This window comes from Mus musculus, chromosome 3 (genome assembly GCF_000001635.26).
Source record: "Mus musculus strain C57BL/6J chromosome 3, GRCm38.p6 C57BL/6J".
Lineage (NCBI taxonomy): Eukaryota > Metazoa > Chordata > Mammalia > Rodentia > Muridae > Mus > Mus musculus.
This window is the reverse complement of record NC_000069.6, coordinates 54,769,686-54,788,832: the sequence shown is the minus strand read 5'-3', so window position 1 is coordinate 54,788,832 and position 19,147 is coordinate 54,769,686. Positions and strand designations below refer to the sequence as shown.

The 19,147-nt window shown below is 45.0% G+C and overlaps 1 protein-coding gene across 3 annotated transcripts in view; it reads right to left on the bottom strand.

Annotated features, from left to right (window-relative positions):
* Window positions 1–19,147, bottom strand: part of Smad9 (SMAD family member 9) — a 46,208-nt gene that overhangs the window by 12,830 nt on the left and 14,231 nt on the right. Inside the window, exons 2-4 of one of the 3 annotated variants that reach the window (XM_006501728.3) lie at window positions 9,386–9,578; window positions 6,061–6,678; window positions 2,512–2,769 (exon numbers count right to left, since the gene is read on the bottom strand). In XM_006501728.3, coding sequence (XP_006501791.1) covers window positions 2,512–2,769; window positions 6,061–6,472 — 670 coding nt within the window. In that variant the 5' untranslated portion in view covers window positions 6,473–6,678; window positions 9,386–9,578. The remainder of the gene's footprint in view (window positions 1–2,511; window positions 2,770–6,060; window positions 6,679–9,385; window positions 9,579–19,147) is intronic. The other 2 variants (XM_006501729.3, NM_019483.5) reach the window with 2 other exon arrangements.

Below are 19,147 nucleotides of genomic sequence, written 5' to 3'. Positions count from 1 at the left end.
ATAGAACTGAACTGAATCCCAGTGTCAAAAGCCATAATTCTGCAGTAATGACTGATAACAAAACAAGTTTGAGTATAATAACAAACCAAATTGAAAGCACCGAATGAATTATATTCAAAGAATAAAAAATCTAGATAGAGAGGATCACACTCTCTCTGTGATACACAGATACCTATTTACATATAACATAAGTATATCTTAAGGAGAGCCGGCTTCCCAGCTTGCCTAGGGTCTGTCCATAGACAGAAAGAGGACAGAGGACATCCTCCTGTTAGTGTAACCTGGTGGAATCCAGCCAGGACAGGTGAGATTTATAGGACAGGTGTGTTATGCAAATATGCAACTTACAGTATAATTATCCTGTCCTTCAGCCACTGGTCCCAACCCTATGTTTCAAACACGTGAAAGGGAAATTCTCTATGTGGTGAGTACTGAGCGAGCAGGCTTTTCAGGCTCTTGGTTAGACACAGAAGGAGAGAGGGACGGAATACAAGGCATACTTGTAAACAAGGGTTAACAGAAAACACCAAAGACGCTTTGAAGGAAGATGTTCCTCTTAATATCTGCATATCTCATAAGATCTCTGAGAGAAAAATAAAATTTTGTTAATCTCTTAGCTCTTTCTCAGCAACCTCAGATAAGGCTTGCATATAGTGAGTTTGTGAATACCCATTAAGTAAAAGGATTTAGGAATAAAACTGTGAGGCAACCTGTATCCAAGGACGCCAGCTGTGTGACTGCAGGCCTTAGACTGTAACCATGGGCATCAGCTGTGTGTCTGCAGGCCTTAGACTGTAACTGTGGGCATCAGCTGTGTCTCTGCAGGCCTTAGACTATAACTGTGGGTGCCAGTAGTATGTACACAGGCCTTTGGCTACTTTCAGCTTCAGATATTATTACTCTCACATTGAAGAGGCCCCTATAATTCTCTTCTTCGTGTCTCTTCTTTGACCAACTTCACAGATGCCATAGCACATCATCATAGAGACACACTAGAGCAGTGGTCCCCAACCTTCCTGATGCTGTGACCCTTTAATACAGCCGCTCATGCTGTGTGTTGAATGCAGTTTTGGCTACTCTGCCTAAAGCTCCAGGAATGGGCTGTGCCACCAGGCCCCATCCAGCTCCCCTTGAATCCACGGATCAAAGACACACACACACACAACTGTTCCTTTTCAACTTGCCTTAGGACACAATTGCTGGGCACTACTATCTACTGCCTGGAAAAGTGTGCCCTGAACAATATTCCTACCTCCATACCTCCCTCCTGCCCTAAACTAAACACCCCTGACCACCACCTATAGGAATGGCCACTGGTCCAGATCCTCCCAGACCTCACTTGGCTGCTTGGCTTTTCTCTCTCCAAAGCATTTTTCTCTCTCCTTCCTTCAATCTCTTGTCCTCTATGGATCCGGAAGTCCCGCCTTCTGCCCAGCAATTGGCCCATGGCTTCTTTACTGACAGATCAAGAACCAATTGCGGAACAGAACTTAGCATAAGAACCGCCCCTACAGTGTTGCTTTCCCCCACACCATAAAGTTATTTTTGCACCTACTTCATAACTGTAATTTTATTACTGTTATGAATTTTAATGTAAATATCTGATATGTAGGATATCTGATATTTGATCCTAAAGCGGGAGATGAGACCCCTGCCCTAGAGGTCCCTTCCTCTTACATATACTTTTTCAGTCTAGCATGAAGCTCCTGAAGAATCTTCAGAGCAGAGAGAGAATGTATTAGCTGGAGTTGGGGCCTCATTCTGCATTTCCCTGAGTTCATGAACATGGCTTTTGGAGTACAAGACATCTTCTGACTGTTCAGAGACAAGCAAACAAAGGCCTAAACTTGGTTCTCTTTATGGCCTGCTTGCTCTCAGGCCAAAACTCACTTAGTTAGCCAATTAGTTAGTTGGTTGGTTGGTTGGTTATTGTGTGTGCATGAAGTGCCTGTGGAGGTCAGAAGGCAACTTTACATAAATAAGTTCGGGGGATGTAACTCAGGCTGGCAGACTTATATAGCAAGTTCTTTTACCTGCTGAGCTATCGAGCCAGCCCTTTCTTTCAGTCTTTAAATGTTTACATTTTTGTTAAACAACACCATGTTAATCTTATTTCTACACTCAGCAAAGTGCCACATGCCTGTGATCCAGCACTGGGGAAACTGAGGCAAGAGAATGGTGGGTTCTAGACCACCCTGTATAAAAGCAGGACCATGTTTCTAAACAAACCAACCAATAATCACGTATTTTGTAAATGCCCAGGAATGGCTTTCCATTCCACTTATCTGAAAGAGGACTGACCGGTTCCAAAAATATGTGTTTGCAGTTCTACTCCAAAATGGGTCCAGTCCTGGTTATTCCGGAGAGGGGTGAGTTACACAGCCCAGGCCCACAGATGGCTCTGTAAACCAAAACCATTGACGTGCAAGATGTGAAAGGCACTGCAAATGTGCAAGACACGACAACCACACTTACAATCATCCGCAAGCGTCTCGTTTCCCACGGACTGACCTGAGTGTTGATAGGGACTGTCTGACTCGGAAGGACTTCCGGGGGAGTGCGGGTAGCTGGTGGGGCATGGAGACTGCGGAAACACATGGCCTGGCGAGGAGGGCGGTGCCGGACAGAGAGACTGCTGGAAAGAGTCAGGGTAGGTGGCGTTGTGCGGCATGAGGGGTTCGCTGTGCAGCGAGGCACTTCGGAACTTGGCCAGGAGGCTGAGCTGAGGGTTGTACTCGCTGTGTCTTGGTACCAGCACTGGAGGCAGAACTAGGAACAAAGAGAAGACCAGAGGGCGCACTAAGCAATCTAGGCCAGGCATGGTGGCGCACACCTTTAATCCCAGCACTCGGGAGGCAGAGGCAGGCGGATTTCTGAGTTCGAGGCCAGCCTGGTCTACAGAGTGAGTTCCAGGACAGCCAGGGGTACACAGAGAAGCCCTGTCTCGAAAAACAAACAAAACAAGACAAAAGAGGTTGGTTCCAAATGTTTGCAATAAAACCTAGGTGAGGCCCAGAATATTTTCCATTAGAGACCACACTGAATTATTTAGATGACTAGCCCCAAGTTTGGACTCCTTGCTGCTGCTGCTGAACTATTCTATGCCTTACCACAATGACCTAAAAGCCATCAGGTAAAATATTAGCAGTAAATGAAGAAATGATTACCAAATCAAAGCCAACAATGAAAACCTATCAGTGAAGTGTGTTCAGATCAGCGGGTTCCTTCTGGCCTTCCTCCACCTTCCCACTACTGGCAGTAGAATCCATGGGCATGGGGTTCCAGGCCTGTGCCAGCCTGGGCTCCACTCATTAAAATGAACATGAGTGACAGCTACTTACAAAATGGTAGTGGTGGTGGTGGTGGTGGTGGTGGTGGTTTTTCAAAACAGGGTTTCTCTGTGTAGCCCTGGCTGTCCTGGAACTCACTCTGTAGACCAGGCTGTCCTTGAACTCAGAGATCCACTTGCCTCTGCCTCTCCAGTTTTGAGATTAAAGGCATGAGACACTGCCCGGCCCAAATTATTTTATGAATGAGACTGAGAACCTGAAAGAGGGTACCCAAGTTTTCCTAGTAACATGGGAGGACCACTTTTGGACCCCGAAGACACCCGGAGGGTAGAGTTCTGACCATAATGACAACTTGAGGATCTAGAGGGCTGTCAAATTAGACCGCTGTTGGTTGTTCCTATGATATAAGTGCCACAGCTGTACCCTTGGGGATATCTTGCCAGGCTGCTCATTGTCATGGTCCATAGCTTTACAGCTAGGTAGGACCAGTTTTCTTCCATAGAAGCTTGCATAACCCCTTCAGATACTGAGGCCCAGCCCTCAAGGAGGGGGCTTCTAGGTCAGTTTCAGTTCGATTGCTGTAAGGAAAATCACCTCGTTCTATTAAAAAGTTGTTAGGAGTGGGAAAAAAAACCCTTAGCTTAAATATTATTTTAAATTAATATTGTACATGATTTTAAATTACATAATCTCAGCTCATCTTTTTAGAAATTTAAACCTACAACTAAAGACACAAAAGCTATCTACATATGTAAAATATTCAGACATTTATCTTAAGAGAATTCTAAACTGAAATGAAAAATGAAAACTCAAAAAACTATAAAATTTGGCTTTTGGATGAGTACCTAAAAAAGAAGACGAAGTGCATCTTTATACACATCCTATTAGTGATCACATTTTAGAACTGTTACTCAGAAAATATTCGTGAAAGATTTATTTTCTGAGTATATATGGGGGCAAATACCTGCTGATGATCACAAAGGGGGCTGGAACCCCCAGATCTGGAGTGACAGGCAACACTGGTGCTGGGAACCAAATTGGCGTCCTCTGCAAGAGCAATGTGTGTGATCTTACCAGCTGAGCTCCAGTCCCAGAATGTCTTAATGAACATTTTCCCATTTAGATATGTTTTTGTATAAACTCAGATATTACTAATGGGGTTTTGTTTTTGTTCAGAATCATGTTGTGTGATGGTGGCTGTCCTCAAATGGTGGAGGTCAAACTGTGGGCACTTTCAGATTCCTGGTATGTAAAGAGAGTTTGGAGAGAATGAAGGAAGGCAGGTTGACATTGGAGCAAGCTCATCGGGTTTGCTGAAAGAGTGGAACCTTCCAATCACCTTCCCAGACAGGATCCCCATCCCAGAGAGCAAGCCCTACACGGAGATGTGGTGTTCTTGACGCCAAGATGGCAAGTGTGGAGAACTTGAAGGGTGTGGCCTGTCACCCAGCCTGTGATGTGGAATGAATGGGTTTGAATACAGCACTATAGGAGGAGAATGCTTGGGCTTCCATTCAGACAGCACAATGGGATGGTGTGATCTCCCCAAGTTCCTGGAATTAGGCAGTTAGTCAACCAAACGGAGAAGAAGTCCCACTAAAAACTGCTTTCCCTGGAAGGTCAGGGAACACCCAACCCCCCCCCCCCAAGGTCAGGAAATTGCTACAGTGGAGAAAAGAGGGGACCTCTTCCAAAGCGGGGAGCTGTATGGACAGACGGACACCTGCATGTGCAAACTGGTGTGTGAAGAGTTTGGAAACGTCAGTTTCTGTATTTAAAACATGAAATCGGGGGGCTGGTGAGATGGCTCAGTGGTTAAGAGCATTGACTGTTCTTCCGAAGGTCCTGAGTTCAAATCCCAGCAACCATATGCTGGCTCACAACCATCTGTAACAAGATCTGACTCACTTTTCTGGTGTGTCTGAAGACAGCTACAGTGTGCTTACATATAATAAATAAATAAATAAATAAATAAATAAATAAACATTTAAAAACATGAAATCGTAAGCATTTTGAAGGGCTGTGAGTATAGGTCAGTGACAGAGTGCACGCATATGGAGTGTGAAGTCCTGGGTTTACTCCCACCAAAGGGGAAAAGAGGCACAAGGAGGGTTTTCAGTGAGAGAGCACTATCTCACAAGTGTGAAGGCCTGGAAGCCATCTCAGCAAAAAACAAAAACTATTTAGGAGCAATTGCCCACTTTCCCCAACCCCTTACTTCAGTCCTGGACTCTTCAGCAGATCACCTTGGCTGTTTCATATGGAGATAGAACACCTTGTGTGTAATGGAGATTAGCAAGGTGGAGCCTACACCCAGTCTTCAGTTTTACTCTAATGGTCAGTGCTTCCAGTCTGCATGGGGGGGGGGGGGCTTCTCTTCCCATTCCCTCTCTCTCTCTCTCTCTCTCTCTCTCTCTCTCTCTCTCTCTCTCTACCCCTCCCTCCCTCCCTCCCTCCCTCCCTCCCTCCCTCCCTCCCTCTCTCTTGTTAATCATGATTAAGGCACCAAATCTCTTAAGAACTAGGAAGGGCTTAGTTCTCCAAAGTCCACTCAAATAAAACCGCATTTTTCCAAAACCCTACCAACCTTGCAAGCCTTTCGTATAAGAGTATCATGATTCTCTGAGTGCACAGTTTTGGAGCCATTTCTTCAGTGTCACCCCTACCCCACGGGCTCACACCCCGAATATGGAGGTCATTTTCCCAAGGATGTGCCATCACCATTGTGATCTTGACCTCCAGGCAAGCAGGAAGCCCTGGAAGTACCCACCTGGGGTCTCCACTCTGCGGTAATGGTATGGGTTGATGCAGACCTCCTTCTGCTTGGAGCCGAACGGGAACTCACAGCACTCCAAGGGCTTCAGCTCATGATGGGACTGCAGGTCTGGCCAGCGCCACACGCGGCAGTAGATGACGTGGGGCAGCCCCTTTCGGTGGGACACCTGGAGGCGTCCATCGAGGGACCGTGGGATGGTGACACACTTGCTAGGCTGACCCGGGCAGCTCAGCGCCCTCTCCAGTTCATCCATGGCGCCTTTCTTCTTCTTTAACTTCTTCACCAAAGAGTCCACCGCCTTCTCTGCCCACTTCTCCTCTTCATCTCCCTGCTTCCAGCCCAGCAGCCGCTTCACTGCGGGGCTGGTGAAGGAGAAGAGGGAGCTGATGGGGGTGCTGGGGTGCATAGGAGGCAGAGCTCAGGCTGCTGCACGGGGAAAGAGGATGAGACCTTTCAAGGCTTGCAGGGCCCCGGGCAGGTCGGCGGCAAGTACCTGTCCACGGATGTCATAGGAACAAGCTTGCCTTTCCTTCTGGAAGCAGTGGGGTCCGATTCAAACTGGGAGATGGGCTGACGTCTTCCAAAGCTCTTGGAAAGTGGAGCCAGCTTACTCTGAAAGAGAGAACAAGCCTTCGTGAGCCATCTGGGTCATTTTCAGACTAGGTGAGGAGGGACTGAGGGCACAAAGTAACCTCGAGTGCTTTAACTTGAAAACCCCAAGGCACTGCCTTCCCCCCAACCCCCACCCCGACTCCCAGCCAGATCTTAGTCACTGCCTTCCAAATCTCTAATCATAGTTTCTCTCTTCCTCTCCATTTACCCAGCACTGAGTACAGCTGCCCAAGCATGGCTGCCTCCACATCGTGGCTTTTCTCCTTTAGCCGCTCTCCCATACCAATCTCTTTCCTCCCAAACACAATCTCATCAAGTCATTTTCCTGTTAAAAGATGGCGTGGGTCCCTCAACTACCACATGAAGGCTCTGCCTGAATTTCCAGGGTTCCCCCAACCCCCCCCCCCTGCATATTTGCTCTCTCTTTATTTCTTGGTTGCACAAATAATCCACCCGCAGTGTGGAAAATGTGCACAAGCAGACAGGGAGGTACCGAGACCTCCAACAGTCACTGCTCAGACATCACTGTGCAGTGTCTCAGAAAAGCCATTCTCGGTGTGCTTCTAGAAATCACTGTGGTCCCCGAAGCCTTTTCTGGGCTGTGAGGTCCTCTCTTCCAAATACACATGGCTGTGATCTAAATGTTCTTCCTATACATCAGCCAAAACAACAGATTGTAATAGTCCCATAGCGAGGTGGAAATGAGAACATAGCTACCACGCATTACACCAGCATTCAAGAAATTTGCAAAGATAAACAATGCCGATTTCAACACATTTTGAAACATGGTCTTTAATTTTAAAATGTCTTCCTTGAGGTTGGAGAGATGGCTCATCTATTAAGAGCACTTGCTACTCTTGCAGAAGACATGGGTTTGATTCCCAGTAGCTGACAACCACCCTATAACTCCAGTTTGAGGAGATCTGTTGCCCTCTTCTGGCCTCCTTGGGCATGGCACACAGGTATATACACAGTAAAACATATACACACAAATAAAAAATGAAACAAAAAGATTTGCTTCATAAAAGATGTACTTATGCTTTAAAATTACATTTATTTATTTGGTGTGTGCATGCCTGTGTGTGCTTGTGTTCGTGTTCCTGTGTTCCTATACATGTGCATGCATGTACACATGCACGCTGGGCTCTGAGTGGAACTCAGGTCTACAGACTGCAGCAAGTGCCGTTACCCACTGTACCACCTCGCTGGCCTGTGAATCAGTAACTTTGTAAAAAAAAAAAAAAAAAAAAACTGTTTCAATGACCAAAGTGGAAGAAAATTGAGAGATATAGTCCACACCACACCCATTAAGTTTCTTAACAATTTTTAAGTGGAAAGACACCATGAACCAAAATGTTTGAGAACTGCCTTTCTTTCAGACCCAGCATCACACAGGTGACCGAACACCAAATGACACCACGGTCTTATTTGTTATTCTGCCCCCAAATCAACTGGCCTCCCCCTAAAGGATACATTGCCCCTGTGCCACACAACAGACACATTTAAACTTGCTGAGCTGCAACCAAACTGGCTCTTCTTAGAAACAGTGCCAGGAACCCACTACCTTATTCATGAGCAATGAGGCTACTGGTCACATCACTGTGAAACAAACCGATCCTTCCAGTCTCTTAGACTCAGCCGAGGTCAAAAATCTCCGCCAGCTGCTTGTTAACATGTTTTAAGTATCATTTTCTCCTTTGCTTCCCTGAGGGAAAGGTACCATTTTTGCCTGTTTGCTTTGTTTTTATTTTTCAGTGCAAGGCCCGTGCATGCTAGGCTGTCGATGGGTTTCGCTCTAGACCTTGAACTACTCCGGAAGGAACTTTTCCTTGATCCCCCAGGCCAGGATCAGCGCCTGCAAAGAGCACTCAGGTTAGGCAAACTGGATAACGTCCCGTACATGGAAGGCAATGCTTGCATACTCCCCTCCTCACGAGGACCTTATGAGGATGCTCCAGAGCAAACTGTGCTTGAGGAGGCCAGAGAAAGGCTCCAAAACTGTTCTTTTTCACTGGGCAGTTTGACTTACTCTCCCTTTTCTTTGGAAAGGTTGGTTTTTGTGGCTTTAACTGTTGTGAATTTATAAAGTATAGTGAAGTCACCACGAATGAGTTGTGTTTACTCAGTCTAGACAGGCTGCCTTAGAGCAATGGTCGGTGTGGCCCCAAGCTTTCAGGAGGAAGGGACCATGAGCCTAGGAGCCCTTAGGATTCTGCTTTGTTTTATGTGGAATTTGTTACTAGTGAGTTATGACATACATCTTCACTCATAGTTCAGTGGGAAAGAAAACCTTTCATCTAAAAAAAAAAAAAAAGAGTCCAGCAGAATTCAACTAAATACACTACCGAAAACAAAATAACAAAGGCCCACCTCTCTGTTCCAGGGAACAAATGACATTGTCTTCAATGGAGATGGTTTGGATTTTTGTTTTTAACTGTGGGATCCTACCTAATGCAATCAATTTATTGGAGCAAAGTAACTTGTATGAAACAAACAAACAGACAGACAGAAAAATAGACTATATCGTAAGGCATCTAAGACAGAAAAAGCAAGTTCTATGGTGTGAATAATAAGATGATTAAAACCTTTCATCCTTAGCTATGTGTCTGGGAGCCGGATGCATCAGCAATATAAACTTCATATTTTTAATTATGCTTTACAGTCAATTGCTCCTAAACTATGTTTCTCCAAACTGCCTGAAACTTACCAAGAGAGTGATACTCAGGGACTGGCATCCTTCTCTGATATACTGAGGGTCTGAGAAGCCTCGTTCTTCAAGTCTGACCTCACTGTGAATTCTCGATAACTTCAGAGGTCACACAGTGACCACGGAGCAGAATTTTAAGGCTTCAATCCAGCCCTTAGTCCAATAAGCAGAGACCTTTTCATTGAGGAAGCCTCTGAAATATGAAATACAGAACTTCACGATGATAAATAGCCAAGCATGACCGTGACCACCATATAAAGAGGCAAAACAGAAACTGCCTGAAAGTTAAAATTTTAAAGCAGGCTAGCTGATGGATATGGAGATGTTCCACCATTATCCTCTCTGCTTGCCTGTATGCCTGATGTCTTGTTACTGGGAAATGTGTTAAAACTTAATCAAACTTAGAATCTCATGGTTCTTCCCCTAACAGTTTGTGTTTTCCCAGGAGAAGCAGCCTGGAGTCTGTTACATGACCCCGTTCCTCATTTCAGACAGGAGAGGACCTAGGGGACCCTGTTCACCAGGAGATGCCCATCAAAAGAGCATCTACAGTGTGGTCCCCTCTGCCTGTGTGAGTTTAACAAGTGCCAGCCTGACTCCCTACAGCTGCTGGAGAATCTAAATGTCCATTGACCATGGCCTCCAGCCCACCTGACTGCCTGATGGCACCAATGCCCAGCCTGCCTCTCACCTGAATAGAGCACCCCCCACTGTGGTCATTTATACAAACTAACAATACAGTACAATCAGTGGTAGGGTGGATAGTGTTGCTTGTAGTTTATCTTTACAATGCGCAAAGAACACAGCCAACAAATGAAACAGCTTTTAGATTCATTGCAGGAATCTTTCTGGAATAAGCTCTCTGACGTCAATGAGGCTGGAAGAGAGATGTCACGGCTAGACTGAAGCCAGGCCCCTGAGGGGCTTCAGTTCCCTGTCCCACTATGTCCTTCTAGATGGTCTGGAACTTGCTATGTAGACCAAGCTGGCATGGAACTTAAGAGAATTGCCTGTCTCTGCTTCCTGGGTCCTGGAATTAAAAGTGTACACCATCATGCCTGCCCAATTATTATTTATTTCCACTGACCCAACCTCCTTGGACGAGTCTGTCTTTTAATTCTGAAGAGATGGGATCTCCGAATCCTGAGACAGATCTGTCATTCTACTGCTCCAGATCATCTCAACGTACCCAGTGAGTGGAAACCTTGAGAAGCCCTTCCTGAAGACACAATATCACTCTGGGGTACCAGTGCTCATTTCGAAGGAAGTATAAGCATGCCCCTTTTGACTCTCTACTCATGGCCAGTGCTGAGTATGTGTTAATAAACCCTCTCCAAACAGTTTACTGACCACACTCAGTAAACAACGTTTGCTGAAAGAACTCTTCTGACCACTTTTGCATTGCATCTTCTACAACACTAGTTAACACAGCAAATAAGAAGTGCTTTCAGGGGACTGGAGAGATGGCTCAGTGGTTAAGAGCACTGGCTGTGCTCTTCCAGAGGTCCTGAGTTCAATTCCCAGCAACCACATGGTGGCTCACAACCATCTGTAATGGGACCTGATGCCCTCTTCTGGTGTGTCTGAAGACAGTAACATTGTACCCACATACATGAAGTAAATAAATGGCTCTCGGCCCTCTTAAGCTCAAACGTTTGACATTTGAAGACTCGACTATTGGATGATATTGTCAAACCATGAAGTGCTGTGCAGAAAAGCACAGTGGTCTTGAGAAAGGCACAAGGACCCACCAGTGGCCACACTGACAGCAAACAAGCCAAAAGCATAAGTACAGAAGGCTTCTCTAGTGGATGGAGGCAGGAGACTCGGGCATTCGAGAGCATCCTTGAGTCCATAGCAAGTCTGGGGCCAGCCTCAGCTATATGAGACCCTGTTCTCAAAACACAAATGGAGTGATTTATTTTGCAAATAATGATATAATAATAAATAAAATAAAGTGAAGAGAGAGAGAATGGGAGTAGAGGAGAAGAGAAACTAGTGAGAGCAGATGTAGGCATGCGTCCTGGCTGGTTATATATCAGGTTGACACAAACTAGAGTCAATAGAGAAGAGCTATTCATCAGAGAGAAGGGAATTGCAACAGAGGGATGCCTCCATGAGATCCAGCTGTAAAGCATTTCTTAATTAGCAATCAATGTGGGAGGGCCCAGCCCATGGTGAGTGGTGCCATCCCTGGGCTGGTGGTCCTGGGTTCTATAAGAAAGCAGGCTGCGCAAGCCATGGGGAGCAAGCCCGTAAGCATCCCTTTCCCAGGGATGCTGCTCTGTGTGAGCTCCTGCCCTCACTGCTTTTGCTGATGAACTGTAACACAGAACTGTGAGTGAGACAAACCCTTTCCTCCCCAAGCTGCTTTTGGTCATGGTGTTTCATCTTCACAGCAGCAGTAGTAACCCCCAACTAAGACAGCAGGTTTACCCATCTGGTCACAGGAAGACTCTAAGGTCAATGACGCCAGTGAAACTGGGAGTGGGTAAGAAATTTGAGAGGGATGAAAAAGCTGAGAGGTGGAGATAGATGAAGAGCAGAGTGTATTCTGGAGAGAAACTCCTACAGGGCCTCTCATCCACGTAGGTGAGGACACAAAAAGTCACAGTGAGGCTGGGGGGGGGGCTGGGGAGGCTGACACTGGGGGGATGGGGGGACTGGCACTGGAGGAGGGGCTGGGGGGCTGGCACGGGGGGGGGGGGCTGGGGAGGCTGGGGATATAAAGAAACAGCTCAGGCAAGCAGGTAGTCAGCTCTAGTGAGCCCCCCAAACATTCTATCAGAACATAAACCTGCCATTTTCCCCCTCAAGCAGACACGGCCCTCAAGTGAGAAAGATAAAAAACAACTCTTGACTATTTGGGGGATGAGCCCTTGACTCAGCATTTGTACATTAAGTTCCCTGAAGAAGTCAGGAAGGGCAATGGGGCAGCCTGTCAACAGGACAGCAGCAGCAGGAGAGAGGACTGGGGTGTTCCAGGCCATGGGGAGGGAAGGAGGCTAGGGAGAAGGGAGCTAGCTGGCTTTACACCCTGCATTTTCAATTAGCTGGGAAATAACTCTCAGCTCAGAGAAACTCCATAGAAACTGAAGTGTGCAGAAGACGGGGAGGGCTTCGACCTTGGTTTCTCAAAGCTGATTGAGCTTCGGAAGAAAATCCTGGAACCTCCCCTGAATAGGCTTTTTACTATTCAACATTGATTCTTGCCCTCCCTCCCCTGCACTTCCTGGAGTGGTGGCATCAGATTAGTCACTCTGAGGCACCCACAGCTCTGGTTAGGACTACAGAGATAGGCATAGTTAGTGGAACCGCTAAGCTCTGGCTTAGCTTGGCTGTGGCCCTAGGTTTCATCCCCAGCATGGCTTAAGCAGGGCGAGGAGTGGAGAGAGGCTCGCCTGTAAAGTGCTCACTGCAAGCACCTCAGACCAATCCCCACCACCATATAAAATCTAGAGGGGCGGCGGTGGCAGGTACCTGTGGTCCCGACACTGGGCAAGCAGAGACAAGAGGATCCCTGGGGTCCACAGCTCAAAGAAAGAGTCAAGGAAGATACCTGATGTCTACCTACAACTTCTGCAAACACACACACATATGTGCACACTCCCCACCAGGTACACACACATGAACATATAGACACGTACCAAGGAGAAAACCTATAATTCTGACACACACACACACACACACACACTACTTTATATATATATATATATATATATATATATATATATATATATATATATTAATGAGGCTACATGCTTACATGCTTATTCCTTCCCAAGATAAGACTTGTGGAACCTAAAATGGGTAGTGACCATTCTTATACATAGAGTCACCCCGTATATAACTATAACCCCAATTCCAGGATATATGATGCTCTCTTTTGGCCTCCACAGGCACTAGCCACTCACAGGGGCACATATATACGTGAAGGCAGAACACTTTTACAATTAAAAAAAAAAAAAGTAAGGTAGACACCAAATTAGACCTCTGACCTCCACATGCACATACACACACCAGAGACAGAGACAGAAAGAGACAGGTATAGACAGACAGAGAAAGAGAGACAGACAGACAAGGAGAAAGAGACAGACAGAGAAAGAGAAAGAGACAGACAAAGAGAAACAGACAGACAGAGAAAATAGAGACACAGAGAGAGAGGGAGAGAGAGAGAGAGAGAGAGAGAGAGAGAGAGAGAGAGAACGTGGTTGTTTTGGTGAAATAGCACAAACTCAACAGAAGACGAATATAATGCCTTTAACTCCTAGAAAAACCCAAATGTGCCTCTTGGTTTATATTAGAAAATGCTGATGGAAATTTCCCATGCATGTGAATTTACATCTTCCCAGTCCACACAATGCAGGTCTTCCTCTCCCAGGCATATCCATAACTCTTAACATGTTTAGCAAACACCCCACGTTCTCAAGAGCAGTCAGTGTCCAGGCCAAGTATTTCTACATGAATGATCGATGAATCGCAAATTCGAGGTCCTTACAAATCTATTTTTACTGCATTATTTATAAACTTTGTGAATAACTATTGCCCTTAAAAAATTCTGGACCTTAGCAACCCCGAGAAGAATAAACCAGATCTTACGCAGCAGACGGTATCTTGACTCCAAGCAAATCTAACCCGTGAAAATCTGGGCTTACCACAAATATAAACTTGGGAAGGATTATTTATCTTACCAGGGGAGTAATAATGAATGTACAAGCATAATTCCATCTCCCCAAACCTGTTTCACATTAGATTTCTGAGAGATAAGTAGCCTTCCATTCACAAATGTTTACCAAGGCCTTTCCATATTGTTATTTGAGTCAACACTGCATCTCATGCATTCACCTGCCAAAGGTATATCTACCTTTTTGGTAGAGACCAGTGCAGGCCTGATAGCAGAATTAAGAGATCTCATTACTTTCAAAATATAATTTTAACCTTAAAAATACACAGTGTAAATCTTACCTCTTAGGTATTGTTGTTGGGCCCTGAAGGACCATTGTCAGCAAACTGCAGAATGAATCAAATTAGTGTTGGAGACACTCTATATTGTAAACTCTTTGCCCATCAAAACACCACCAATTTTAAAAACTTTGGGAACTTTACAACTGCTCCAGTTTTTGTGTAAGCAGGCAGTATTATTTCACAGTTGAAGTCAGTGAGCCCCTTGCCAAATAAATAAATAAGTAAATATTGCCTGCACAGCCTTCAGAAACAAGATAAACTGTATCATTCTAAATATCAGGCAATACCCATGTAGAGTATCTCAGCCCAAACATGGGTAGTGGTCCCATAATACAGAGGACAGACACTTAAAAAAAAGACATTCTATTTTGGGGGAGGGGATTGTTTGTTTGTTTTTTGGTTGTTTTGTTTTGTTTTGATTTTATTCAGTACCTTGCTTTTGTCAAAACAGAAGTCATATTTACATGTTAAATTTTTACTTCATTTCTTTCCCACTTTGGTCCTCTGAGAAACAAGAATGAGTACCTGTTTTGCTTGATACTGGTGCCACCAAAAACATCTTGACTGGGACTAGAGAGGTGACTCAGCAGTTCAGAGCACTGGCTACTCTTGCAGAGGACCCAGTTTTAGTTCCCAGCACCCACGTGTCGGCTCACAACCATCTCTGGTGCCCTCTTCTGGCCGTTTTGAGCACTGCAAGCACATGTTACACCTGCATGCATGTAGGCACACACTCATACACATAAAATTCTTTAAAAGCAAAAGCAAACTGTTATTTGTTAAAAATCTACGTAAACAGCCTCTGAAGCCTTCTGAAGGAACCCCCAGCACTTCCCTCATTCTTTGAGTCAGTCACGGTGACCCTCGGTGATCCCACTAAGCACCAGGCAGCACATCTACAGCTCTGATGCCATCAGCTTGCTTCAAATATTGAGTCTTACAAGGGTAATACAAGATGCTAGAGTCCACTTCCGGTCTTGTTAAATGGCTTGCTAGTGGAGAAGGGACATGATGTTTGGCTTAACCTATAATTTCTTTTTGAAATACAGGTGGCAAGAGCGTCTAAGATGACTAATCTTGATTTTTCCCACGTGAATGAACTGAAAAGTGCTTGGGAGACCAGTGAAGCACATACGTGTCTTGGCATGTCTGCGAGGGGGTTTTCAGAGAGCCTTGGCAAAGCAAGGGACTCACACCCTGAGTAGGTGACATCATTCCATGTTGCACGGACAGAATGAAAGAAGAGAAAAGAGGAGCTGTCTAGCTGAGAAACTGCCTCTCTCTGCACTCTAGGAGCCATCATGTGAGAAACTGTGACGCACCACACTCCTTCTGCCTCAATAGACTAGAGCATCAGACACCACCAGCCCAGTAACCTCTCCTTCTGTGGAGTTTGTCAGGTGTTACGTCACAGTGAGGAGAATCTGACTAACTCCAAGTCCTCTGTGCCATTTCTGTAGCAATGGCTTTTCCGCGCTGTTCCCAGCCAGTGGAGAGCCACAGTCTATAGCAGGCTGACAAGGACAGCTCTCCTGACTCCCCAGGCCCGAGCTGGGATCCCGAGGCATGAATGTGAGCACCTCCAGGCTGCCAGTTTTCTCCAAGTGGGGATAACAGTGTAGCTAAGATGGCACCAACTGCCAGTGACATTCTTCCCCCAGCAAGGCCAACCTCTGAAATCTTCCCAGATAGTGCCACCAGGTGGGGAAAAAGTGTTCAAAAGTATTCACCAATAGGGGAAATTCTCAATTGAACCGCCACACGCACACACTTGCTTTCTCCAAAGGATAACTAGCACGCCACATATTTTACCTTATTTTGCTCAAACTGTACCAAAGTGGAATTACTCATTTTTTTAGAACAATCAGATTTAGTATATTTACCATGCTACATGGCTACCACCTCTCACCAGCTCATAAGCTCAACTTGTCCCACTAAGACAAAACACAACTCCTGCTTAGCAGGTCCTTCCCCTGTCTCCCTCCCACAACATGCACTCTGTGTCTATGGACTAGATCCTTCTACGGCTAATCAGGTACACAAGAGACATTTACAAATGCATAAATGTGTCCATAAACATAGGTGCCAATCCAATCATTCATTCAGCCATACAGATGACATACAGGTAGCTTCTACCTTCAGGCTACTGTGAACTGTGATGATACGAATCTGTGGGTGCAGACATGTGTTTGAGTGAGGGTGATCAATTCTTTGGGGCATAGCCCTGGGAGGGAAGCTGCAGTGTGCAATATGGAGTTTGCGTTTAACTTTGTTAGAAATTGCTCAATTATTTTCTGTAGCAGCCAAAGTATTTTACACTTACGGCTTTGTTTTGCATTGATTTTAAGATGGGGTGTGGGTACGCAGCTGGGGCTGGCCTTGCCTTTACAATTGTTCTACCTCACATCTCAAGGGTCGGGATTATAGGTGCAGACTACTATACCAATTGGTCATTTTGTTGCTGTAAAGCCCTTTATTCATTTTGATTGTGTAGTGTGTGTGTGTGTGTGTGTGTGTGTGTGTGTGTGTGTGTGTGTGTGTGTGCAGATATCATCCTGAATGTTGCCTTTAAAGTTTTTGTGTTAAAATTTTTTAATGCATAAAAAAAGTGTTTTGTTTTTTTCTTAATAGGCTCTCTCAATGTAGCCCTTTGTGTCCTAGGACTTCCTATATAGACCAAGCTGACCTCAAGACAAAGAGATCTACCTGTCCCTGCCTTCTGAGTGCAGGGATTAAAGGTGTGTGCCACTACATTCAGATCAAGAATACTCTTGGGTGGGCGTGGTGGCGTACACCTTTAATCCCAGCGCTCGGGAGGCAGAGGCAGGCAGATTTCTGAGTTTGAGGCCAGCCTGGTCTACAAAGTGAGTTCAAAAACAACAACAACAACAACAAAAACAAAAACAAAAAAAATAAAAAAAAAGAATACTCTTAATTTTAGCAGTATATAGTTACCCTTTCTTGGTTATCTATGCTTTTGATGTAACCTATGAGAATCCATTACCAAACTCAAGTCCATGAAAAATTACCGTTATGCTGTCTTCTAAAAGTTGTATTGTTTTGGCTTTTATACTTGCATCACTGACCAATGAAATTGTGTGTGTGTGTGTGTGTGTGTGTGTGTGTGCACGAGCGCATGCACATGCACAAGTAGTTGTGGGATAACTAGATAACCATATACAGAAGGATGAAGTTGGAGCGCTTACCTGTCACCACTGCTGGTTACACTCTTCCACTACATGATCTTACTGACATTCTTATAAAAACAACGATGGACATAAATGTTTGGCTTTAGCCTTTGAACTTTCTTGTTTTGTTTTTTTAAAGATTTATTTATTTAGTATATGTAAGTACACTGTAGCTGTCTTCAGACACCCCAGAAGAGGGCATCAGATCCCATTACAGATGGTTGTGAGCCACCATGTAGTTGCTGGGATTTTTAGGCCAACACCACATATTTTGACTATTGTAAATAGTCACGTTAGGTTTTAAAATTAAAATTGGAATATTATGAGTGTTCTGTGTTAGTTTTCAAGGTCGTGTTATAATCTTTTTCTTTTAAAAAATGTTTACTCTATTTTTCCTATTGTGATACAAGCTCAATTAGCACATGGGCTTTTTTGACAATCTTGTACCTTGGCATCTAGGTGTGTTTAACATTATGTGTTTACTCTTTGATGACTGAATGGGCTCTGGAAACGTAATTCATGCACAGCTGAGATAAAAACGAGGGTGAAACTATAAGAAGCATAGAAGAAAATACCATGATTGAGCAAGTCCTGCTGGCAGGGAGTTCAAGAGGCCGGAGAGCTCAGTAGTCGGGGCTTTGGGCTCTAGTGCCAAGGGATGCTTTCAAAATCCTGTGATAGAGGAAGAAAGCCACAGATGCTGTTCCTGTAGGCAACAAGTCCTCAACTGTACTGTCCCCGTGAAGACTCAAATATGGTACATCCGGGGCTGGAGAGATTCTCAGCAGTCAAGAGCAAGTACTACCACCCCAGGGGACCAGAGTATGGTTCCCATCACCCACAAGAGCTGGGTCACAACTGCCTGTAACTTCAGTTCCAAGGGCTCTGACACTTCTGGCCTCTGACATCCCTGTCCCTACACACAAACACACACATCTACACGATTAAATAAAATAAGACAACACAGTGAAGCAGAATATAGAGCACTTCATTGTTTCCCCTAAGCCGAGAAACTCCAGCTTGCTTCTAATCTTTGAGCATGGCCGTAGCCTTTAGTGTATATAAATAATCCTCCTGACAAGCGAGTACTCTTGTGCAGTTATATCAGAAAACACGCCAGTAATATCATGCTGTTTGGGAGAAGAGAAAAAAAAAAAAAACACCCTCTGAACAAAGTCTTCAGTAAACACGTTCATTCGTCAGTTTTAGTTGAATTAAATAACCAGGCAGCCAGACTGAGCACTGCTGTTGCTCAAGGGGGCAGACAGGGGTTAGGAAATGGCTGCGGCTGCCCAGGATGCACTGTAAAAAAAAATTCACTTGCAATTCTTATGCACTTATTTTTCAACGCAGAATATTCCCAATGTAGATATTTCTGGCAGTGTGACACCTGTCATTATTGTATGCAAACTGCCACTGAATAAATGTAGGGTTTTTCTTCCCCCCCACAATGGCAAATATTGCTGCTGTGAGATTAAGCAATCTATTGCCACTCCACAAGCTGAGCCATGGAGTCCCATCTAGGTTCCATTACAGCAGAGCTACTTGAAGTCAATAAAGGAGTTGCCAACCAGAGGATGCAAATGTACCTTTTACTGTATAACTTTCC